The sequence below is a fragment of the Ranitomeya imitator genome, chromosome 6, assembly GCF_032444005.1.
Source record: "Ranitomeya imitator isolate aRanImi1 chromosome 6, aRanImi1.pri, whole genome shotgun sequence".
NCBI lineage: Eukaryota > Metazoa > Chordata > Amphibia > Anura > Dendrobatidae > Ranitomeya > Ranitomeya imitator.
This window is the reverse complement of record NC_091287.1, coordinates 13,970,051-13,996,810: the sequence shown is the minus strand read 5'-3', so window position 1 is coordinate 13,996,810 and position 26,760 is coordinate 13,970,051. Positions and strand designations below refer to the sequence as shown.

General features: G+C 47.1%; 1 protein-coding gene across 2 annotated transcripts in view; it reads left to right on the top strand.

Moving 5' to 3' along the window:
- The window catches only part of LOC138641634 (unconventional myosin-Ig-like), a 259,855-nt gene that overhangs the window by 79,379 nt on the left and 153,716 nt on the right, over positions 1–26,760 (top strand). For both annotated transcript variants that reach the window (XM_069729172.1, XM_069729173.1), the window contains exons 11-14: positions 3,873–4,043; positions 5,948–6,018; positions 6,132–6,206; positions 20,136–20,268. In XM_069729172.1, coding sequence (XP_069585273.1) covers positions 3,873–4,043; positions 5,948–6,018; positions 6,132–6,206; positions 20,136–20,268 — 450 coding nt within the window. The remainder of the gene's footprint in view (positions 1–3,872; positions 4,044–5,947; positions 6,019–6,131; positions 6,207–20,135; positions 20,269–26,760) is intronic.

Sequence of the window (26,760 nt, the reverse complement as noted above, 5' to 3'; positions counted from 1 at the left end):
AAAGAACTATGGGCAGTAGAAAAGTCCTTGAAACATTTTCTTCCCCTGCTCCAGGGCCGCCATGCTCGAATTATGACAGACAATCAAGCAGTAGTGGCCTACATCAATCACCAAGGGGGGACGAGGTCTTGGAACCTCATGGAGGTGTCAAATTTACTATTTCATTGGGCAGAACAACACCTATCTTCCCTAACAGCACTACACATAAGGGGTGTAGAGAACTCACGGGCAGATTTTCTGAGTCGCAGAATTCTGAGACAAGGGGAGTGGTCCCTGAATCCTGGAGTATTTCAACAAATAGTACAGGCCTGGGGTACACCAGAGATAAACTTATTTGCCACCTCACACAACAAGAAAGTGAAAAAGTTCTGCTCACTGAACCCAAAGGAACATCCTTTCGCGGTAGATGCCCTACTAATACCGTGGAAATTCTCTCTGGCTTACGCATTTCCCCCAATAGTGATGATTCCAACAGTAGTCCGGAAAATCAGAGAAGACCGAGCAAAAATAATACTCATCGCTCCATTCTGGCCAAGAAGACCATGGTTCTCTCTTCTAAGGCAGATGTCGTTAACAGACCCATGGATCCTGCCAGATGTGCCGGACCTGTTAACCCAGGGACCAGTGACCCACTCTCAGGTGAAGGGCTTCCATCTGGCAGCCTGGAATTTGAGAGGGCGTTACTGAGTCGCCAAGGATTCTCCCCAGGGTTAATCTCCACCCTGTTAAAAAGCAGGAAGCCTATAACATCCAGAATCTACGGTAGGACCTGGAATAAATTTTTAGACTTCTTGGGTGAACCGTTAGGGGATGTAGCTCCAGTGGGTCCCATCCTAGAATTTCTACAAGCGGGTTTGCAACTAGGGTTAGCAACTAGAACCCTTAAGGTTCAGGTTTCAGCCCTAGGGGCCCTATATAATTGCAACCTAGCATCCAATAGGTGGGTTTCACGATTTATAAAATCCTGTGGCAGGTCTAGACCGGTTATTATCCCCAAAATTCCTTCTTGGGATCTAAATCTGGTCTTGGAGGCTTTAACCAAAGATCCTTTTGAGCCTTTGCAGGACATATCACCTAAATTGCTCACCCTGAAAACAGTCCTACTAGTAGCCCTAACATCGGCCCGTAGGGTAGATGATTTACAAGCTCTATCAATATGCCCTCCTTACACTCAGATTCTTGATGATAGGATAATCCTAAGACCAGATCCAGCGTATCTCCCCAAAGTAGTCCAAAAATTTCATTGGAGTCAGGAGATTACGTTACCATCATTTTGTAATAATCCTAAAAATCTGGGGGAACAAAAGTTCCATATGTTAGATGTGAGGAGATCCATGTTACAATACATGACCATGACTAGTCAGTGGAGGAAAGATCAAACCCTATTTGTAGCCTTTCAGGGTAGTAAAAAAGGGTGTGGGGTAGCTAAAAGTACCATTGCTAGATGGATCAGGGAGGCCATTAGTCTGTCCTATTCTGCAAGTGGCACTCCGGTTCCTGACGGCATCAAGGCTCACTCCACCAGAGCTATGGCTACCTCCTGGGCAGAGAAGGCTGAGGTATCAATTGACCAAATTTGCAAGGCCGCTACCTGGTCCTCACCCTCGACTTTTTTCAAACACTACCGGCTAGACCTTTCCTCCTCTGCTGACCTAACCTTTGGTAGAAGGGTACTCCAAGCGGTGGTCCCTCCCTAAGGTTTTTTCTTTCTACAAAAGTCTCTCAGGTGTGCCGTCATGGGGGAAAGGAAAACACCAAGGTTACTTACTGGTAGCCGTTTTTTCCGGAACCCATGACGGCACCCGTATATTCCCCCCCTTTATCACCCTTTCGGTGTGCACTATTGTTTTGGGTGCTTTTAGTTAATATGATGTGGTGTTGGATTGCCATGTGTACTAACCAGGGGGGCCTCTCATGCTCTGAAAACCAACTGAAGCGACCGAGCGGTACCGCCCTTTTATTTTCAGTAGGGTTTCCTGTCCTGGCTGGGCGGATCCCCTCTCTCATGTGCCGTCATGGGTTCCGGAAAAACCGGTTACCAGTAAGTAACCTTGGTGTTTTTTACATTTTCAGTACAACTTGTCCTGCAAAAAACAAGCCCTCATATGTCTGTGTGCACAGAAAAATACAAGAGTTATGGCTCCTGGAAGAAGGGGAGAAAAAAAAACCCAGAAAATGGAACTTGAACATTGGGAATGGTTTAGTAATCGCAGTCCACTTCACTGACGTCTGAGGGGAAGTGGAGGTCTGTGCCCAGTACTGATCCAGCCCCGGCCGTCCATCTGCTCCATCCAGAGTCGTCTCATCTCATCACTTCCATCAGTCCAGAAAACCTGTGAACAGTCTGTATCAGATATTTTTTGGCCCAATCCTGACGTTTCCTTTTCTGTGTCTTGCTCAGTGGTGGTCGGGCTCAGCCTCCTCACCTCGGCTGTGACTATGAGCACCTTGTACTTGTGTCTTGCTCAGTGGTAGTCGGGCTCGGCCTCCTCACCTCGGCCGTGACTATGAGCACCTTGTACTTGTGTATTGCTCAGTGGTGGTCAGGCTCGGCCTCCTCACCTCGGCTGTGTCTCTGAGCACTGAACACCTTGCACTTCTGTGTCTTACTCAGTAGTGGTTGGGCTCGGCCTCCTCACCTCGGTCGTGACTATGAGCACCTTGTACTTCTGTGTCTTGTTCAGTAGTGGTCGGGCTCAGCCTCCTCACCGCGGCCACGTATCTGATCACCTTGTACTTTTCTGTCTTACTCAGTGGTGGTCGGGCTCAGCCTCCTCTCCTCAGCTGTGTCTCTGAGCGTTGAACACCTTGCACTTCTGTGTCTTGCTTAGTGATGGTCGGGCTCGGCCTCCTCACCTCAACTGTTTCTCTGAGCACTGAACACCTTGCACTTCTGTCTTGCTCAGTGGTGGTCGGGCTCGGCCTCCTCTCCTCGGCTGTGTTTCTGAGCACTGAACACCTTGCACTTCTGTGTCTTACTCAGTGGTGGTCGGGCTCGGCCTCCTCACCTTGGCCGTGACTATGAGCGCCTTGTACTTCAGTATCTTGTTCAGTAGTGGTCAGACTCAGCCTCCTCACCGCGGCCATGTCTCTGATCACCTTGTACTTCTCTGTCTTACTCAGTGGTGGTCGGGCTCGGCCTCCTCTCTTCAGCTGTGTCTCTGAGCACTGAACACCTTGCACTTCTGTGTCTTGCTCAGTGGTGGTCGGGCTCGGCCTCCTCACTTCGGCCGTGTCTCTGAGCACTGAGCACCTTGTACTTTTGTGTCTTGCTCAGTGGTGGTCGGGCTCAGCCTCCTCACTGCGGTGAGGTCTCTGATCACCTTGTACTTTTCTGTCTTACTCAGTGGTGGTCGGGCTCGGCCTCCTCACCTCAGCTGTGTCTCTGAGCACTGCCGATCACATAAATTAGCAAAATTCTTGTTCATCGGGTATAATGACTTATTGTGCTGCATCACAGATCATCGTCCTCAGCAGCGCATTGTCCTGTGTAAACAGCACTCGAGCTGCCGAGATCCATGGCAGCTTGTTGCAGTATTATAGATCGCACCGTTCCCATCTTGTACTTTGGTCGGCCTGTGTATGGAGTGGTCATGTGATAATCTGATCTCCAGGCCGGAGGGTATACGGAGGGTATACGGCAGGAGGAGCGGACCACACTGATGGATATTGAGTTCTCTGGTGTTTGTGTGCTCCGGACGCCGTCCTCCTCAGTGATTGACAGTCTGTATGTCGGTGCACGCAGAGGTAACTGTCAATCACTGAGTGGTGATGGGGGGCTTTGGCTTTTGTGGGGTCTGTGCTCGAGTGCTCAGTCTATGGAGAATACGGACCCTTAAGTGTTTACAGGAATCCCCTCTCTTCTCTCACAGATTGAATACTTTAATAATCAGATCATCGTGGATCTGGTGGAACAGTCCCATAAAGGGATCATCTCCATCCTGGACGAGGCCTGTCTGACAGTAGGAGACGTTACAGACACCATCTTCCTGGAGTCCATGAACAGCAAACTGTGCAGACACCCCCATTACAGCAGCAGGAAGGTGAGGCCACGGTGGCACCTGGTGGGGGTCCATATAAGTAACCCCTCTTATTCCCCATTCCTGGAAAGTGACATCAGGGAAATGTAATGCTGCGCTCGCCTCCACGCCCAGTTATACAGGACACAACCTGCCGAATTCATAGGAGCATAGTGCATATGAGCCGCTCATTACACCCCAATATAAATGCGGATCCCCCTAAATACTGTACATATAGACAACCAGGCCCCCAGAAGAAATAAAGACCGGGGGCTTCACATAAATGTAAACCCTTGACCGGACGCCTTAAAAAATGTAGACCAAACAGACTATCCCTTTAATCAGACACAAGACCAGACCTAAATTTATGAAGACCCCAGAAGGCCTGTAATATATACAGACCCCAGAATAGACCCCCATATATACACACCCCCCAAACCACGCCCTGTCATATAATCCTATCCTATATACACACTACAGAACGGCCATCTCTAAAGACCCTCAACCAGACTCCCCAATGAAGCAGACCCAATACTGGTCCTCTTGTACATATAAACCCCAGACAGACCCCGATAAATATGTGCCCTAGACCAGACCCCCATAAATACAGACCCACATTTATAAATACCTTCAATCGAACCCCCCGTTAACACCAACTTAGACCAGTACCCCATAAAGCTACAGACCAAAGACCCCAAATTTGGGCAGACACAGACCCCCTATATATAGAAAGACCTCCATTCAGTCCCTCATTTCTATAAACCCTAGACATCATCTTATTTACAGACTCCAGGACAGAGACCCTATGTACAGACCCCAGACAGACCCCCTTATTTACAGACTCCATGGGCAGAGACCCTATCTTCAGACCCCCTTATTTACAGACTCCAGAGCAGAGACCCTATCTACAGACCCCCTTATTTACAGACTCCAGAGCAGAGACCCTATGTACAGACCCCAGACAGACCCCTTATTTACAGACTCCAGGGCAGAGACCCTATGTACAGACCCCAGACAGACCCCCTTATTTACAGACTCCAGGGCAGAGACCTTATCTACAGACCCCAGGCAGACCCCCTTATTTATAGACTCCAGGGCAGAGACCCTATCTACAGACCCCAGACAGACACCCTTATTTATAGACTCCAGGGCAGAGACCTTATCTACAGACCCCAGACAGACCCCCTTATTTACAGACTCTTTGGCAGAGACCCTATGTACAGACCCCAGACAGACACCCTTATTTACAGACCCCAGACAGACCCCCTTATTTACAGACTCCAGAGCAGAGACGCTATCTACAGACCCCATTATTTACAGACTCCAGGGCAGAGACCCTCTCTACAGACCCCAGACAGACCCCAGAGCAGAGACCTTATCTACAGACCTCAGACAGACCCCCTTATTTACAGACTCCAGAGCAGAGACGCTATCTACAGACCCCATTATTTACAGACTCCGGGGCAGAGACCCTCTCTACAGATCCCAGACAGACCCCAGAGCAGAGACCTTATCTACAGACCTCAGACAGACCCCCTTATTTACAGACTCCAGAGCAGAGACCCTATCTATACCAGATCCCCCATATATGCGGCCCCCAGATTAGATGTTGCGTTGCTCACATGTTCCTGCCCCTCTTCACTCCTGGGCGAGGATGTTGTCTGTGGCATTTCCTGGGACTGAAGAGCATGGAAATGGCGAGAGGTAAGGACGCGGGGTGCCCAGGATATTCGTCTGCTTATCTGTAGTTGGGGGTCTCACCTTTATCCAGGAAACTTCTGGACGTTTCAGGAAATGTACTAAATATGAGAAACCCTGATGTTCAAAGACAAGTGTGAACAGCAGCCACCGAGATCTGTAGTGATATGTGACAGTGTGGTACGTGCCATCGCTGAGCGCAGAAGTAACATGTTCATGATTGGTTTTAGCTTTCCCCGACAGACAAGTCAATGGCCTTCAACCGAGACTTCCGGATAAAGCACTACGCCGGGGATGTGACGTGAGTGTACCCCTTTATGTCCTCACCGCTAACCTGCCTACATGATAACCTATTCTCTAGAAATCACGCCAGTGATGACGCCACATGACCCGCATTTCGCCTTTTATTCCCAGGTATTCAGTGGAAGGATTCCTTGACAAGAACAAGGACACGTTATTCCAAGATTTCAAGCGTCTACTGTTTAACAGGTGAGGCGCTTCCAGCACGTGACAGCGCTCCGCACTCAGACTGCCCCTCTATAAGATGCTGGTTTTCTATAATCCTATTCTTTCCTTAAAGTCAATGTTCTCTCTTTTGCAACATTTCTATGTAGATTCCCAATTCTGCACTGATGTACAGTGGGGCAAAAAAGTATTTAGTCAGTCAACAATAGTGCAAGTTCCACCACTTAAAAAGATGAGAGGCGTCTGTAATTTACATCATAGGTAGACCTCAACTATGGGAGACAAACTGAGAAAAAAAAATCCAGAAAATCACATTGTCTGTTTTTTTAACAATTTATTTGCATATTATGGTGGAAAATAAGTATTTGGTCAGAAACAAACAATCAAGATTTCTGGCTCTCACAGACCTGTAACTTCTTCTTTAAGAGGCTCCTCTTTCCTCCACTCATTACCTGTAGTAATGGCACCTGTTTAAACTTGTTATTAGTATAAAAAGACACCTGTGCACACCCTCAAACAGTCTGACTCCAAACTCCACTATGGTGAAGACCAAAGAGCTGTCAAAGGACACCAGAAACAAAATTGTAGCCCTGCACCAGGCTGGGAAGACGGAATCTGCAATAGCCAACCATCTTGGAGTGAAGAAATCAACAGTGGGAGCAATAATTAGAAAATGGAAGACATACAAGACCACTGATAATCTCCCTCGATCTGGCGCTCCACGCAAAATCCCACCCCGTGGGGTCAGAATGATCACAAGAATGGTGAGCAAAAATCCCAGAACCACGCGGGGGGACCTAGTGAATGAACTGCAGAGAGCTGGGACCAATGTAACAAGGCCTACCATAAGTAACACACTACGCCACCATGGACTCAGATCCTGCAGTGCCAGACGTGTCCCACTGCTTAAGCCAGTACATGTCCGGGCCTGTCTGAAGTTTACTAGAGAGCATTTGGATGATCCAGAGGAGTTTTGGGAGAATGTCCTATGGTCTGATGAAACCAAACTGGAACTGTTTGGTAGAAACACAACTTGTCGTGTTTGGAGGAAAAAGAATACTGAGTTGCATCCATCAAACACCATACCTACTGTAAAGCATGGTGGTGGAAACATCATGCTTTGGGGCTGTTTCTCTGCAAAGGGGCCAGGACGACTGATCCGGGTACATGAAAGAATGAATGGGGCCATGTATCGTGAGATTTTGAGTGCAAACCTCCTTCCATCAGCAAGGGCATTGAAGATGAAACGTGGCTGGGTCTTTCAACATGACAATGATCCAAAGCACACCGCCAGGGCAACGAAGGAGTGGCTTCGTAAGAAGCATTTCAAGGTCCTGGAGTGGCCCAGCCAGTCTCCAGATCTCAACCCTATAGAAAACCTTTGGAGGGAGTTGAAAGTCCGTGTTGCCAAGCGAAAAGCCAAAAACATCACTGCTCTAGAGGAGATCTGCATGGAGGAATGGGCCAACATACCAACAACAGTGTGTGGCAACCTTGTGAAGACTTACAGAAAACGTTTGACCTCTGTCATTGCCAACAAAGGATATATTACAAAGTATTGAGATGAAATTTTGTTTCTGACCAAATACTTATTTTCCACCATAATATGCAAATAAAATGTTAAAAAAAACAGACAATGTGATTTTCTGGATTTTTTTTTCTCAGTTTGTCTCCCATAGTTGAGGTCTACCTATGATGTAAATTACAGATGCCTCTCATCTTTTTAAGTGGTGGAACTTGCACTATTGCTGACTGACTAAATACTTTTTTGCCCCACTGTATTTCTTAATACATCTGTATAGTAGTGAGGGCCTTTATTTTACATATGCAAAAACTTGGTACGAGTGTCATCAGTGTTTGGAATCCGAGTGTCATCAGTGTTGGATCCGAGTGTCATCAGTGTTATGATAAGGTAATTCAGTACCACAATGGACATAGAGGTCAGAGCACATACAGTGACCTGACAATAACCAAAAACATAGAACGAGCTCTGAGACGTGGGAACTCTGCTGACCGCAATCCCTAATCCTCTCCAACCACACTAGAGGCAGCCATGGATTGCGCCTAATGCTCCCTATGCAACTCGGCACAGCCTGAGAAACTAACTAGCCTGAAGATAGAAAATAAGCCTACCTTGCCTCAGAGAAATACCCCCAAGGAAAAGGCAGCCCCCACATATAATGACTGTGAGTTAAGATGAAAAGACAAACGCAGGGATGAAATAGATTTAGCAAAGTGATGCCCGACTTTCTGAACAGAGTGAGGATAGGAAAGGTAACTTTGCGGTCAACACAAAACCCTACAAAAACCACGCAAAGGGGGCAAAAAGACCCTCCGTACCGAACTAACGGCACGGAGGTACACCCTCTGCGTCCCAGAGCTTCCAGCAAGCAGGAAAAAACAAATAGACAAGCTGGACAGAAAAAAACAGCAAACAAAATAGCAAAGCGGAACTTAGCTATGCAGAGCAGCAGGCCACAGGAACGATCCAGGAGGAAACAGGTCCAATACTAGAACATTGACTGGAGGCCAGGATCAAAGCACTAGGTGGAGTTAAATAGAGCAGCACCTAACTACTTCACCACATCACCTGAGGAAGGAAACTCAGAAGCCGCAGTACCACTTTCCTCCACCAACGGAAGCTCACAGAGAGAATCAGCCGAAGTACCACTTGTGACCACAGGAGGGAGCTCTGCCACAGAATTCACAACACCTCAGTGTTTGGGATCCAAGTGTCATCAGTGTTTGGGATCCGAGTGCCATCGGTGTTTGGGATCCGGGTGTCATCAGTGTTGGATCCGACTGTCATCAGTGTTGGATCCGAGTGTCATCAGTGTTGGATCCGAGTGTCATCAGTGTTTGGGATCCGAGTGTCATCGGTGTTTGGGATCCGGGTGTCATCAGTGTTTGGGATCCGAGTGTCATCAGTGTTGGATCCGAGTGTCGTCAGTGTTGGATCCGAGTGTCATCAGTGTTTGGGATCCGAGTGTCATCAGTGTTTGGGATCCGGGTGTCATCAGTGTTTGGCATCCGACTGTCATCAGTGTTTGGGATCCGAGTGTCATCAGTGTTTGGGATCCGAGTGTCATCAGTGTTTGGGATCCGGGTGTCATCAGTGTTGGATCCGAGTGTCATCAGTGTTTGGGATCCGAGTGTCATCAGTGTTGGATCCGAGTGTCATCAGTGTTGGATCCGAGTGTCATCAGTGTTTGGGATCCAGGTGTCATCAGTGTTGGGTCCGAGTGTCATCAGTGTTGGATCCGAGTGTCATCAGTGTTGGATCCGAGTGTCATCAGTGTTTGGGATCCGGGTGTCATCAGTGTTGGATCCGAGTGTCATCAGTGTTTGGGATCCGAGTGTCATCAGTGTTTGGGATCCGGGTGTCATCAGTGTTTGGGATCCGAGTGTCATCAGTGTTTGGGATCCGAGTGTCATCAGTGTTTGGGATCCGAGTGTCATCAGTGTTTGGGATCCGGGTGTCATCAGTGTTGGATTGAGTGTCATCGGTGTTGGATCCGAGTGTCATCGGTGTTTGGGATCCAAGTGTCATCAGTGTTTGGGATCCGAGTTTCATCAGTGTTTTGTCTCCCAAGTGTCATCAGTGTTTAGGATCCGAGTGTCATCAGTGTTTGGGATCCGAGTGTCATCAGTGTTTGGGATCCGGGTGTCATCAGTGTTTGGGATCCGAGTGTCATCAGTGTTTGGGATCCGAGTGTCATCAGTGTTTGGGATCCGAGTGTCATCAGTGTTTGGGATCCGGGTGTCATCAGTGTTGGATTGAGTGTCATCGGTGTTGGATCCGAGTGTCATCGGTGTTTGGGATCCAAGTGTCATCAGTGTTTGGGATCCGAGTTTCATCAGTGTTTTGTCTCCCAAGTGTCATCAGTGTTTAGGATCCGAGTGTCATCAGTGTTTGGGATCCGAGTGTCATCAGTGTTTGGGATCCGAGTGTTGTCAGTGTTTGGGATCCGGGTATAATCAGTGTTTGGGATCCGAGTGTCATCAGTGTTTGGGATCCGAGTGTCATCAGTGTTTGGGATCCGAGTTTCATCAGTGTTTTGTCTCCCAAGTGTCATCAGTGTTTAGGATCCGAGTGTCATCAGTGTTTGGGATCCGAGTGTCGTCAGTGTTTGGGATCCGGGTATCATCAGTGTTTGGGATCCGAGTGTCATCAGTGTTTGGGATCCGGGTGTCATCAGTGTTTGGGATCCGAGTGTCGTCAGTGTTTGGGATCCGGGTATCATCAGTGTTTGGGATCCGAGTGTCATCAGTGTTTGGGATCCGAGTGTCATCAGTGTTTGGGATCCGAGTTTCATCAGTGTTTTGTCTCCCAAGTGTCATCAGTGTTTAGGATCCGAGTGTCATCAGTGTTAGATCCGAGTGTCGTCAGTGTTTGGGATCCGGGTATCATCAGTGTTTGGGATCCGAGTGTCATCAGTGTTTGGGATCCGAGTGTCATCAGTGTTTGGGATCCGAGTTTCATCAGTGTTTTGTCTCCCAAGTGTCATCAGTGTTTAGGATCCGAGTGTCATCAGTGTTTGGGATCCGAGTGTCGTCAGTGTTTGGGATCCGGGTATCATCAGTGTTTGGGATCAGAGTGTCATCAGTGTTTGGGATCCGGGTGTCATCAGTGTTTGGGATCCGAGTGTCATCAGTGTTTGGGATCCGAGTGTCATCAGTGTTTGGGATCCGAGTGTCATCAGTGTTTGGGATCCGAGTTTCATCAGTGTTTTGTCTCCCAAGTGTCATCAGTGTTTAGGATCCGAGTGTCATCAGTGTTAGATCCGAGTGTCGTCAGTGTTTGGGATCCGGGTATCATCAGTGTTTGGGATCCGGGTTGTCATCAGTGTTTGGGATCCGAGTGTCATCAGTGTTTGGGATCCGAGTGTCGTCAGTGTTTGGGATCCGGGTATCATCAGTGTTTGGGATCCGGGTGTCATCAGTGTTTGGGATCCGAGTGTCATCAGTGTTTGGGATCCGAGTGTCATCAGTGTTTGGGATCCGAGTGTCATCAGTGTTTGGGATCCGAGTTTCATCAGTGTTTTGTCTCCCAAGTGTCATCAGTGTTTAGGATCCGAGTGTCATCAGTGTTAGATCCGAGTGTCGTCAGTTTTTGGGATCCGGGTATCATCAGTGTTTGGGATCCGGGTTGTCATCAGTGTTTGGGATCCGAGTGTCGTCAGTGTTTGGGATCCGGGTATCATCAGTGTTTGGGATTCGGGTATCATCAGTGTTTGGGATCCGAGTGTCATCAGTGTTTGGGATCCGGGTGTCGTCAGTGTTTGGGATCCGAGTGTCGTCAGTGTTTGGGATCCGGGTATCATCAGTGTTTGGGATCCGAGTGTCGTCAGTGTTTGGGATCCGGGTATCATCAGTGTTTGGGATCCGAGTGTCATCAGTGTTTGGGATCCGAGTGTCATCAGTGTTTGGGATCCGAGTTTCATCAGTGTTTTGTCTCCCAAGTGTCATCAGTGTTTAGGATCCGAGTGTCATCAGTGTTAGATCCGAGTGTCGTCAGTGTTTGGGATCCGGGTATCATCAGTGTTTGGGATCTGAGTGTCATCAGTGTTTGGGATCCGGGTGTCATCAGTGTTTGGGATCCGAGTGTCGTCAGTGTTTGGGATCCGGGTATCATCAGTGTTTGGGATCCGAGTGTTGTCAGTGTTTGGGATCCGGGTATCATCAGTGTTTGGGATCCAAGTGTCATCAGTGTTTGGTCACTCTCAGTTTTGTCCATTCTTCATCAGTGATTTTCACATATGGGTAAATAAGTGACAAATCTCCTATACTTTGCAATATTAAACATGGACAGGCCACGGTTTGTACTGATGCCATCCATATACTGTCCGTGATTTTTAGGAATCCATTGATTTGCATGAGAAAAGGTCAGTGTGTGGTGAATCTTTTTTTGTGTTCTGAGGGCATCTGGTGCCAATATTTGTGCACAGTATGGAGAAAGTGTTTTGTCACGAAGAAGTGTGTGATTGGATGGAGAAGATCAAGGAAGGTTGCTAAGAAGGAGTCGGACGGCCGTTCATGTCCACGACCAATGACAACATTGTGTGAGCACATGAAGATTCTGATCCTGTCCAATCAGACCATCACCGGTATGATCCTCTTTCACCGATATGATCCTCTAGTCTAAAAGAAGCCATAAGAGGACGAAGATTCATGTCTGAAGACGAGATGAGGACAGCGGTGCATTCGAACCTCACAACCTAAAATATTTTTTTATTTTGTAATAAGGGAATATGAAAGTGTGCTGACGATAGATAAAGAGTTTTGAAAAGCCAGGAGATCGGGTGAAAAAATTAAGTATTTGTCTTTTCTGAAAGTTGATTAAATTAAATCTAACAGCCAGAGTGTGGATTTCTTTGAGCTATATACTGTATATATACTGTATATACAGTATATTGCTCAAAGAAAGGGAACACGAAAATCCCACATCCTAGATATCACTGAATTAAATATTCCAGTTGCAAATCTTTATTTATTACACAGTGGAATGCACTGAGAACAATAAAACATAAAAATAATCAATGTAAATCATAAAATTAATATCCCATGGAGGTCTGCATGTGGAAAGATGCTCAAAATCAAAGTGGAAAATCAAATTACAGGCTGATCCAACTTCAGTGGAAATGCCTCAATACAAGGAAACGATGCTCAGTAGTGTGTGTGGCCTCCACGTGCCTGTATGACCTCCCTGCAATACCTGGGCATGCTCCTGATGAGGCGGCGGATGATCTCCTGAGGGATCTCCTCCCAAACCCGGACTAAAGCATTCGCCAATTCCTGGACAGTCTGTGGTGCAACGTGATGGTGGTGGATGGTGTGAGACATGTTGTTCCAGATGTGCTCGACTGGATTCAAGTGTGGGGAACGGGTGGGCCAGTCCATAGCTTCAATGCCTTCATCATGCAAGAACTGCTGACACTTCAGTCACATGAGGTTGTCATGCATCAGAAGAAAATCCAGGGTCAAGTGCAACTGCTTATGGTCTCAAAATGGGTCTGAGGATCTCATCCTGGTACCTAATGGCAGTCAGGCTACCTCTGGCGAGCACATGGAGGACTGTGCGGCCCTCTAAAGAAATGCCACCCCACACCATTACTGACCCACTGCCAAACCGGTCATGCTGAAGGATGTTGCAGGCAGCAGGTCGCTCTCCACGGCGTCTCCAGACTCTGTCACGTCTGTCACATGTGCTCAGTGTGAACCTGCTCTCATCCGTGAAGAGCACAGAACGCCAATGTCGAATCTTCCAATCTTGGTGTTCTCTGGCAAATGTTAAATGCCCTGCAAGGTGTTGGGCTGTAAGAAGAACACCCACTTGTGGACATCGGGCACTCAGACCATCCTCATGGAGTCTGTTTCTGACAGTTTGAGCAGACACATGGATGTTAGTGGCCTACTGGAGGTCATTTTGCAGAGCTCTGACACTGCTCCTCCTGCACTAAGTTGGAGGGAGCGGTCCTGCTGCTGGGTTGTTGCCTAAGGCCCCCTCCATGTCTAATGATGTACTGGCCTGTCTCCTGGTATCTGCCCCATGCTCTTGACACTGTGCTGACAGACACAGCTACCCTTCTTGCCACAGCTTGCATTGATGTACCATGCTGGATGAGCTGCACTACCTGAGCAACTTCTGTGGGTTGTTGACATCGCCTCATGCTACTGTAACAGAACTTCTAGGGGTGAGAGCAATGACAAAATGCAAAAGTGACCAAAACAGTCAAAAAGGATGAGAAAGAGAAATGGTCTGTGGTCACCCCCTGCAGAACCACTCCTTTTATAGGGGTTTTATTGTTCTGTTCATAGAATGTTAGAGTTGGAAGAGATCTCGAAGGTCATCGTGTCCAACCCCCTGAACAATGCAGGATTCACTAAACCATCTCTTACAGCCTCTGTTTTAAGACTTCCATTGAAGGAGCACTCAACATCCTCTCGTGGCCGCCTGTTCCACTCATTGATTTCACTTTCATTCCATTGCTTCTTGTGTTTCCATGTGCAAATGAGAATAATGATGGTCCCTCTACACTGTGACAGCCCTTTAGATATTTGTAAACAGCTATTAAGCCTCCTCTTGGCCTTCTTTTTTGCATATCATTCTGGTCCCCCACCTTTTTGATTGATTATTTCTCTTTTTCCTTGGTGGATTTGTGCTTTGTTATCCTATCCTGACATCTTATTTGCATTTTGTTTTCTTTTCTTTTTTTTTTACTGTATGTACATAATTATATATATTTGTTTTTTTTGCAGTCCTCTCACCACCCTGGTAGCTCTTCTCTGAACTTGATCCATTTTTACAATAATGATAGTATGAGATACTTTATCAAATGCTTTGCTGAAGTTGAGATATACTATAACTACCACATTTCTTTGATCCACCCAGTCAGTGATTTCATGATAGAAGGACATTAGATTTGTCTGGCATGACTTGTTTGCTACAAACGCATGCTGGCTCTGGTTAATTACTGTATTTTTATCCAAGTACTTACATACATGCTGTTTAATAATTTGTTCTCAGATCTTTCCTGGTATAGAAGTAAGGCTAATAGAAAAAATTGGAGTCCGGCTCAACAGGACTGGATTTTCCTTTTCTTTTTCTTTTTAGAAAGAAATTATAGTGAACACAAAAGAAAAATGTACATGGTCGACATGACCCAATCAACGCTTTTCGACCGCACTAGACAGGCAATCCCTGCATGTGTTCAGGTTGTCTAACAGCCGCAAATCATGTAGCTGCAGGGACACAAACCTGATCTACGAGCACGCCCAAGGTACTTGGAGAACACTCGAGCATGCTCTGAAATTTCGAGTAACTAGCACAATCGCTCATCACTAAACTTCACCCTTTTCATCCTGTAATAATCCTATAGCATCTTTGACTTTTCTTTTGATTTTGACATACCCCCAAAATCCTTTTTTTTACTGCTTTTGGTCTCCATTGCAAACCTCACATCATTACTGACTTTAGATCTTCTAACTCTTGCCCTGCATTCCCTGAAGACAGTATTGTGTTTTTCTTTAGATATCCCCCCTCTTTCCATTTAATAGACATTTATTTTTTTCCTTTTTAACAAGTAATTAAGTTTTGCTTTTATCCACCCTGGTCTCTTTAAATGCTTCCAATTCTTCCTTATTTTCGAGATTACTGATTGTGCAGTGAGAATTTAATTTATCAAAGTCTCCCATCCTTCTTGGACATTTCTGTCCTTTAGAACTTCCAGCCACTGGAACTTTCCTACACTTTTTCTGAGTCCATTAAAATCTGACTTTCTGAAGTCCAAACTTAAAGTCTGAGTCCTTACTGGTTTTCCTCTTCTTGTAATTCAAATTTCGAGGATAGCGTGATCGATGCCTCCTAAATTCCCAGCCACTTTTACTTCCTCAACCATTTCCTCCCTGTTGGTAAGAATTAGGTTCAAGATTGCAGATCCTCTTATTCTCTCTTCTACCTTTTGAAAGATAAAGTTGTCAGTAGGAGATAAGAATTTTCTGGACCCATTACTTTTGCCTGAGAGAGATTCCCAACAAATATATGGATAGCTAAAATCTCCCATGATCACTATGTCGTACTTTCTTGAGAACAGAGACAGCTGATGTAAAAAAATTCATCCATATCTTCAGTCTGTCCAAGTGGCCTATAGTAAACACCTACAAGTGTCCTTTCTGTTCTTCTCTCCTTATATTCTTACCTAAACAGTTACTACAGAGCTACCATTCTCTGAAGCTTGGATCTCTTTGGAGATATACATTTTCCTAACATAAAACAAAACACTTCCTCCCCTCTTGTTAATCCTGTTTCTAATAAATAACTTGTAGCCTTCAAGGTTCGTATTCTAATCATGTGTATCATCCTACCAAGTTTCAGTGATGCCTATGACATCATACCACCTCCAATTCTCCTTGTTTGTTTGCCATGCTCTGTGTATTTGTATAGACATATTTTAGTTTGTAGTCGGTTTCTCTTGCTCCTCTATTTTCATTCATAATGTTGACGGTTCCAATTGCAGAACAGCAGGAGAAACTGATTCACAACCCGTGTTGCTTCATAACTGGACAGGTTGATTTCACATAAGTGTGATTGGCTTGGAGTTACATTGTGTTGTTTGTGCTCCCCTTATTTTTTTGAGCAGTGTATATATATATATATATATATATATATATATATATACATACACACACACACATATATATATATATATATATATTACATATGCACACAAATGTACCATCCCCCATCCGCTCACTGGCCATGCTCCAGTACATCATACCTTATCTTAGTGCTATATACAGACTTCTCCACGTGCCGAGTTATTTTCTGATCAGTCCAATTATTCCACTTTGGGCGTGTAATGTCACTTGTGTTCTGGTAATCGCAGCATGGATCGTCTCCCGCTGCTACGTTGCTCTCACACGACAACAGTCTCATCCAGAAGCCGATGAAGGTTGCAGGAATGGGTTAATAAGTCCTGGAACCTGTGTCCTGTCCGTGTGGATGAGAGATATAATCACCCTCCCCCGTAACATTATTTAATCTGATATTAGAGCACGATCTTTGTGATTGTAATTGCGCAGAGATTGTTAAAAATAGACACCGACCTCCACTGACTGTAAAGTGCAGCGTCCGGGTGCAGTAAAGTTCCTAAACCCATTGTTGCCGCAGTTCATCTCTAGGATCTAATGGCGCAATGTCTTACACAGCGAGGCCTTGATTGGATAGGCTTTATACCGATTCTGCTTCCGCTCCTTGGATCTTCCGCCTGGTACCTGTTCATCCGCTGACCATTGTCTCTTTCTCTGACCACGTCATCCTCCCTTTCTCTGGTTTGTCGTCTCAGCGCTCCGTCTGCCTCCAGTGACTATTCCCTACGCGATCAGGGAATCCCACCAGGAAAATCCACACCTTCTTTTAGGATTTTAGGGTGAAGAATGGCAGGATCATCACCAAACCATCATTATTTACTCGGGACATACAAATCTTTGGTAAGAAATGTTACAATCTGGTTATGAATGTTTTTTATTTTTTGAGGACTTAGACAAGCCGCAAATTTATGTACAGATAAAGGAGATAAGGGGACTCTTCTCTGCCAGGAATACCTCTATGACCCGGACTCTTCTCCTCCACCAGGAATACCTCTATGACCCGGACTCTTCTCCTCCACCAGGAATACCTCTGTGACCCGGAGTCTTCTCTGCCAGGAATACCTCTCTTCCCGGGACTCTTCTCCGCCAGAAATATCTCTCTGCCCGGACTCTTCTCCACCAGGAATACCTCTGTGACCCGGAGTCTTCTCTGCTAGAAATACCTCTCTGCCTGGAACTGTTCTCTGCCAGAAACACCTCTCTGCCCGGGACTCTTCTCCATTAGGAATACCTCTCTGCCCAGGACTCTACTCCGCCAGAAATACCTCTCTCCCCGGGACTCTTCTCCATCAGGAATACCTCTCTGCCCAGGACTCTTCTCCACCAGGAATACCTCTGTGGCCCAGAGTCTTCTCCACAGGAATGCCTCTCTGCCTGGGACTGTTCTCTGCCAGAAATACTTCTCTGCCCGGGACTCTACTGTGCCAGAAATATCTCTCTGCCTGGGACTCTACTCTGCCAGAAATATCTTTCTGCCCGGTATTGTTCTCTGCCAGGAATACCTCTATTCCCAGGAGTCTTTTCTGCCTGGAATATCTCTCTGCTCGGGACTCTGCAAACATAAAAGAGGAAATGGATTTATACTGATGACTGCGACACTCAGAATGTGTGGTGGGTTAGTGGCCTCCCTGCTGGATCTGTGCCATCAGAGCAGGCCTGGCACAGCGCCGGTGTCCCATGATCAGGGCAGGCCTGGCACACCGCCAGCATCTCATGATCAGGGCAGGCCTGGCACACCGCCAGCATCTCATGATCAGGGCAGGCCTGGCACAGCGCCGGCATCTCATGATCAGGGCAGGCCTGGCACAGCACCGGTGTCCCATGATCAGGGCAGGCCTGGCACACCGCCAGCATCTCATGATCAGGGCAGGCCTGGCACATCGCCGGCGTCTCATGATCAGGGCAGGCCTGGCACAGCGCCGGCGTCTCATGATCAGGGCAGGCCTGGCACATCGCCGGCGTCTCATGATCAGGGCAGGCCTGGCACAGCGCCGGCATCTCATGATCAGGGCAGGCCTGGCACAGCGCCGGTGTCCCATGATCAGGGCAGGCCTGGCACACCGCCAGCATCTCATGATCAGGGCAGGCCTGGCACATCGCCGGCGTCTCATGATCAGGGCAGGCCTGGCACAGCGCCGGCGTCTCATGATCAGAGCAGGCCTGGCACAGCGCCAGCATCTCATGATCAGGGCAGGCCTGGCACAGCGCCGGCATCTCATGATCAGGGCAGGCCTGGCACACCGCCAGCATCTCATGATCAGGGCAGGCCTGGCACATCGCCGGCGTCTCATGATCAGGGCAGGCCTGGCACATCGCCGGCGTCTCATGATCAGGGCAGGCCTGGCACAGCGCCGGCGTCTCATGATCAGGGCAGGCCTGGCACATCGCCGGCGTCTCATGATCAGGGCAGGCCTGGCACACCGCCGGCATATACTGTTCTATCAAAAATCAGCAGAGACTGATCCTGATTAACATAATATCAGCCCTGTGGGCCGGGGACAAGGACCATTATAGTGATACAATGGTAGGAGATGTGATGGCTCCACATGGTGGCCGCAGCTCGTCTGCAGAGGTGATGCCTCCACAGGTCTGACCACTTGGTGACAGTTCACATGATGCTTGATATTTTTGGAGATAAGTAATATACAGTGAGCACAGAGGAAGAGGATGGGTAAAAATCCCTGCTGTCTAGAGGGTGGCGAGAAAGTAGAAAATAAACTACAAATCTCCGGTATAAAGTGTGTGTGAGAAAGGGAGTAAATTATAATCCATAACATTCAACGGGAAAAATATTAATTAATGTATTATTCCTAGTCATTGTTTAGCAGGAAGGGAAGAGATTATAATCCCTGGGGTCAAGTGGGTAGGAAGGTAAGCAGTAGATTATAATCCCTGGTGTCTAAAGGATAAGAAGGAAAGAGGAGATGATAGTCCGTTATGTCTAGATGGTAGAAATTAAAAAATATACACAAAATCCATAGAACAGAAAACAAAATATCATAATTTAAACCCTATACCAAGTGGTGGAGAGGGCAAAGTACCATAGGACAACCTCATATATACATCAAAAACACAGAGGAAAAGAGCAACAATAAGTCCCAAATAGGTAACAGAATTTTAGTTAGACAAGCAATGTAAATGGAATAATAAGATTCTAATACATTTTCACACTACACAGGGGCTTCTCACAAAATTAAAATATCATCACAGTGAATTTGTTTCAGTTCTTCAATACAAAATGTGACTCTCCTATATTCTATAGAGTCATTACACACAGAGCATGGTTTCCAATGATTGGTAAGACATTGGGAAGGAGAGTAGAATCTCTTCTGTCTAGAGGACGGAAGTGAATCAGGAAGTAGAAGTCTAGAAAGTAGACGAGAGGGAGGTAGAATTATGATCCATGGTGTTTAGAAGGTGGAAAATAAGGAGCAGATGGGTTATAATCCCTGGCGTCTCGAGATTAGAGAAGAAAGAGGTAATGAGGTAGGTTACAATCTCTACTGTCTAGACCAGAGTTCCCCAACTGCGATCCTCAAGAGCCACCAACAGGTCATGTTTTCAAGGTTTCCTTAGTATTGCCCAGGTGAAAATTGCATCACCTTCACAGGCAATAATTTCATCACCTGTGAAATACTAAGGAAATCCTGAAAACACGACCCGTTGGTGGCTCTTGAGGACCGGAGTTGGGGAACACTGGTCTAGACGGAGGAGGTAAATTATAGTCCCTGGCGTGAAAGCGAGAGGAATATGTGATACACTGATGATACCGGGCCGGTCTGATGGAGTGCTTGTTTTTCACAGTAAGGACCCCGTTCTCAGGGACATGTGGCCGGACGGACAGATGAGTATAAGTGAAGTGACCAAGAGACCCCTCACAGCGGCCACCCTCTTCAAGAACTCCATGATTCTGCTAGTGGAGAACTTGGCCTGTAAGGTAAGCGTCTCCTACCCCCAATGACTGTGCTCAGGTACAGGGCAGCCGGGACCCCAAAAATTACAAATCCCAAGGTTGACGCCACAGTCAATATCAGTAAGATGCTGGAAAGTTCTGTCATTGCATCAATGGATGATGTAAACCCGACCCCTGCCTCCGACTCTCTTCATCTCACTGTCCTGTCTGCATAAGTGTCAGTCTTCTCCATGATGCCGGCATTGTATTCATGTACTTGGGTCAGGGGGCCCATCGGAGCCATCATGGCGGCTTATGAATACTACAAGTCTCTGCCTCTCATCTGGCTGATCCACTGCACTGGTGCCGGTGAGTAACAGCAAATACAGGGGCTTCTCACAAAATTAGAATATCATTAAAAAGTAAATTTATTTCAGTTCTTCAATACAAAAAGTGAATCTCCTATATTCTATAGAGTCATTACACACAGAGTGATCTATTTCACGTGTTTATTTCTGTTAATGTTAATGACTTTTGGGTTTTCATTGGCTGTAAGCCATAATCACATCTCAGTAAATTAGAATACTTTATAACACCAGCATGAAAAATGTAAAAACTGAAATGTTCTCTACTGAAATGTATTATCAGTAAATGCACTCAATACTTGGTTGCGGCTCCTTTTGCATCAATTACTGCATCAATGCGGTGTGGCATGGAGGCAATCAGCCTGTGGCACAGCTGAGGGGTTATGGAAGCCCAGGTTGCTTTGATAGCAGCCTTCAGCTCGTCTGCATTGTTGGGTCTGGTGTCTCATGTTCCTCTTGACAATACTCCATAGGTTCTCTATGGGGTTAAGGTCAGGCGAGTTTGCTGCCAATCAAGCCCAGTGATACTGTTGTTTGTACACCAGGTATTGGTACTTTTGGCCGTGTGGACAGGGGACAAGTCCTGCTGGAGAATGACATTTCCAGCTCCAAAAAGCTTGTCAGCAGAGGGAAGCACGAAGTGCTCTAAAATGTCCTGGTAGACGGCTGCGCTGACTTTGGTCTTAATAAAACACAGTGGACCTACACCAGCAGATGACATGGCCCCCAAACCATCACTGATTGTGGAGACTTCACACTAGACCTCCAGCAGCTTGGATTGTGGCCTCTCCACTCTTTCTCCAGACTCTGGGACCTTGATCTCCAAATTAAATGCAGAATTTACTTTCATCTGAACACAACACCTTGGACCACTGACAACAGTCCGGTTCTTCTTCTCCTTGGCCCAGGTAAGACGCTTCTGGCGTTGTCTATTGGTCATGAGCGGCCGGACACAAGGAATGTGACACTTGTAGCCCATGTCCTGGAGACATCTGTGTGTGGTGGAGCAATGACCCCAGCAGCAGTCCGCTCCTTGTGAATCTCCCCCACATTACTGAATGGCCTTTTCTTAATCCTTTCCAGGCTGCGGTTATCCCGGTTGCTTGTGCACATTTCTCTACCACACTTTTTCCTTCCACTCCACTTTCTATTAATATTCTTGGATACAGCACTGTGTGAACAGCCGGCTTCTTTAGCAATGACCTATTGTGGCTTCCCCTCCTTGTGGAGTGTGTCAGTGACGCCTTCTGGACATCTGTCAGGTCAGCAGTCTTCCCCATGATTGTGGAGCTACTGAAACAGACTAAGGACCTTTATAAACACTTAGGAGCCTTTACAGGTGTTTATTGTTAGTTATTCTAATTTACTGAGATAATGACTTTTGGGTTTTCATTGGCTGTAAGCCATAATCATCAACATTAACAGAAATAAACATGTGAAATAGATCACTCTGTGTGTAATGACTCTATAGAATATATTTTGTATTGAAGAATTGAAATAAATTCACTTTTTGATGATATTCTAATTTTGTAAGAAGCTCCTGTGTATGTTATATATGAATATAGACAGACTTTTTCCTGCGCAGGACAGAGGGCGAGTGTATGAGGCTTTATTACCCCCGCTTCATGCACAACATGTGAGGGGCTCTGCATTGTACCCTCAATACACAGATGAGTGATAAGGCTGGACCAGTAAGGCTGGAATTGTACTAGTACTGGTGATGACATATCGGACCAGTAAGGCTGGCATTGTACTAGTACTGGTGATGACATTGGAGCGCCCCCAGACGCAGGGCCGTGGGTTACTCGATACCGGTCCTCTCTGTCTCGGTTCTGGGGTTGTCACGGTAGCTGGACCCGGTCCGTGACCCTGCTAAGGGCCGTCCAATAAAAGGGGTGATGAAAGTCGGCTAAGGTTTCGTGACGCCACCTGTGGTATTCGGCCAGTGAGACCGACGCTGCTTGGGGTCCACTGGGGTAATGTTATGGCAGCTAGATGGCATACCTTCCCACAGGTGAAGTATGTCCCCAGGGCTTCCCAGTAGTGTAGGTGGCGATGATGTGAGGCGCGATGAATAACGAGGACACAGGGTTGCAGTCTCTTTACCTTTTACTGAAGGCTTCGGGATCCGCAATCCGGAGCACTGCTAACAGGGCTGGCTGAGACCGGCCGGTCCGAAGGCACATCCAGAGTTCCCTTTGCAGGTGGAAATCAGTGCCTACCACTAGCGCCTGTGTGTTGTAGTCCTTCCCTGCTGAGCATTCGAGATAGAACGAGAACAGAAGTTGTGAGGACTTTCTCTTTCTCTCTCTCTCTCCGTCCCCCAAGTTTATCTGGATAGGACGCACCCGTTTGACGGGAAGGCTTGGAGCTATTCTGGGACCCTAGAGATGCCCCTCTCCATGCTTGCCCCCTATGTCTTCTTAGGTGATGTATGGTAGATCGCCGACCTATAATCAACTGTCCTGCGGTATTTGAAGTAAGGCATAGAGTCAGTTACTTCCTCGGTGTTCCGGCCACTGGCTACGCGCCTCAGTAGGATGTTGCCGTTCTCGGGGCACGACTCCTACTGGCTCTCCTTTGTGCTTTGATCTCGTTTCTCACTTTCCACAATATCCTTCTCTTCGTGTCCTTCCTTGGGATACCGCCGCAAGGTAGTGCAGGCGCGGTTCCGTTGCTTTCTATTCATTCTGCTAGGCCCCTGTCAGGAACCCACCCCTGACAGGTCCACCCTGGTCTCTCCCAGGCTGCGTTCTGTCCTGACTTCCTATCCGAGCCCTAGTTTTGCCAGTGTGAGGAGTGGCCTAATACATAGAGCCTTTTGCTCCCCCTGGTGGCCGGAGTGTGAAGTGTAATGTGTGCTTGTGATACCTGGTCAGGTGAACTCCTTTAGTGCAATCAGACATAACATCACTCCCCTTAATGGCAGAGCGACATTACTGCAACGACCAGGACTCTGGGGCGCTGCAACATACTGGACCAGTAAGGCTGGCATTGTACTAGTACTGGTGATGACATATTGGACCAGTAAGGCAGGCTGTCATGATGTGGTAATTCAGTACCACAATGGACATAGAAGTCAGAGCACATACAGTGACCTGACAATAACCCAAAAACATAGAACGAGCTCTGAGACGTGGGAACTCTGCTGACCGCAATCCCTAATCCTCTCCAACACACACTAGAGGCAGCCGTGGATTGCGCCTAACGCTCCCTATGCAACTCGGCACAGCCTGAGAAACTAGCTAGCCTGAAGATAGAAAATAAGCCTACCTTGCCTCAGAGAAATACCCCAAAGGAAAAGGCAGCCCCCCACATATAATGACTGTGAGTAAGATGAAAAGACAAACGTAGAGATGAAATAGATTTAGCAAAGTGAGGCCCGACTTTCTGAACAGAGCGAGGATAGGAAAGGTAACTTTGCGGTCAACACAAAACTCTACAAATAACCATGCAAAGGGGGCAAAAAGACCCTCCGTACCGAACTAACGGCACGGAGGTACACCCTCTGCGTCCCAGAGCTTCCAGCAAGCAAGAAAAAACAAAATAAGCAAGCTGGACAGAAAAAACAGCAAACAAATAGCAAAAGCGGAACTTAGCTATGCAGAGCAGCAGGCCACAGGAACGATCCAGGAGGAAACAGGTCCAATACTAGAACATTGACTGGAGGCCAGGATCAAAGCACTAGGTGGAGTTAAATAGAGCAGCACCTAACGACTTCACCACATCACCTGAGGAAGGAAACTCAGAAGCCGCAGTACCACTCTCCTCCACCAACGGAAGCTCACAGAGAGAATCAGCCGAAGTACCACTTGTGACCACAGGAGGGAGCTCTGCCACAGAATTCACAACAGCTCCCCCCTGTTGAGGAGGGGTCACCGAACCCTCACCAGAGCCCCCAGGACGACCAGGATGAGCCATATGAAAGGCACGAACAAGATCGGGAGCATGGACATCAGAGGCAAAGACCCAGGAATTATCTTCCTGAGCATAACCCTTCCACTTAACCAGATACTGGAGTTTCCGTCTTGAAACACGAGAATCCAAAATCTTCTCCACAATATACTCCAACTCCCCCTCCACCAAAACCGGGGCAGGAGGATCAACAGATGGAACCATAGGTGCCACGTATCTCCGCAACAATGACCTATGGAATACGTTATGAATGGAAAAAGAATCTGGAAGGGTCAGACGAAAAGACACAGGATTAAGAACCTCAGAAATCCTATACGGACCAATGAAACGAGGTTTAAACTTAGGAGAGGAAACCTTCATAGGAATATGACGAGAAGATAACCAAACCAAATCCCCAACACGAAGTCGGGGACCCACACAGCGTCTGCGATTAGCGAAACGTTGAGCCTTCTCCTAGGACAAGGTCAAATTGTCCACTACATGAGTCCAAATCTGCTGCAACCTGTCCACCACAGTATCCACACCAGGACAGTCTGAAGACTCAACCTGAACTGAAGAGAAACGAGGATGGAACCCAGAGTTGCAGAAAAACGGCGAAACCAAGGTAGCCGAGCTGGCCCGATTATTAAGGGCGAACTCAGCCAAAGGCAAAAAGGACACCCAGTCATCCTGATCAGCAGAAACTAAGCATCTCAGATATGTTTCCAAGGTCTGATTGGTTCGTTCGGTCTGGCCATTAGTCTGAGGATGGAAAGCCGAGGAAAAAGACAAGTCAATGCCCATCCTAGCACAAAAGGCTCGCCAAAACCTCGAAACAAACTGGGAACCTCTGTCAGAAACGATATTCTCTGGAATGCCATGTAAACGAACCACATGCTGGAAGAACAATGGCACCAAATAAGAGGAGGAAGGTAATTTAGACAAGGGTACCAAATGGACCATCTTAGAGAAGCGATCACAAACCACCCAAATGACTGACATTTTTTGAGAGACGGGAAGATCTGAAATAAAATCCATAGAGATATGTGTCCAAGGCCTCTTCGGGACCGGCAAGGGCAAAAGCAACCCACTGGCACGAGAACAGCAGGGCTTAGCCCGAGCACAAATCCCACAGGACTGCACAAAAGAACGCACATCCCGCGACAGAGATGGCCACCAAAAGGATCTAGCCACTAACTCTCTGGTACCAAAGATTCCAGGATGACCAGCCAACACCGAACAATGAACCTCAGAGATAACTTTATTCGTCCACCTATCAGGGACAAACAGTCTCTCCGCTGGGCAACGATCAGGTTTATTAGCCTGAAATTTTTGCAGCACCCGCCGCAAATCAGGGGAGATGGCAGACACAATTACTCCCTCTTTGAGAATACCCGCCGGCTCAGATAAACCCGGAGAGTCGGGCACAAAACTCCTAGACAGAGCATCCGCCTTCACATTTTTAGAGCCCGGAAGGTACGAAATCACAAAATCAAAACGGGCAAAAACAGCGACCAACGAGCCTGTCTAGGATTCAACCGCTTGGCAGACTCGAGATAAGTCAAGTTCTTATGATCAGTCAAGACCACCACGCGATGCTTAGCACCTTCAAGCCAATGACGCCACTCCTCGAATGCCCACTTCATGGCCAGCAACTCTCGATTGCCAACATCATAATTTCGCTCAGCAGGCGAAAACTTCCTGGAAAAGAAGGCGCATGGTTTCATCACCGAGCAATCAGAACTTCTCTGCGACAAAACAGCCCCTGCTCCAATCTCAGAAGCATCAACCTCGACCTGGAATGGAAGCGAAACATCTGGTTGACACAACACAGGGGCAGAAGAAAAACGACGCTTCAACTCTTGAAAAGCTTCCACAGCAGCAGTAGACCAATTGACCACATCAGCACCCTTCTTGGTCAAATCGGTCAATGGTTTAGCAATACTAGAAAAATTGCAGATGAAGCGACGATAAAAATTAGCAAAGCCCAGGAACTTTTGCAGACTTTTCAGAGATGTCGGCTGAGTCCAATCATGGATGGCTTGGACCTTAACAGGGTCCATCTCGATAGTAGAAGGGGAAAAGATGAACCCCAAAAATGAAACCTTCTGAACACCAATGAGACACTTTGATCCCTTCACAAACAAAGAATTAGCACGCAGGACCTGAAACACCGTTCTGACCTGCTTCACATGAGACTCCCAATCATCCGAGAAGATCAAAATGTCATCCAAGTACACAATCAGGAATTTATCCAGGTACTCTCGGAAGATGTCAT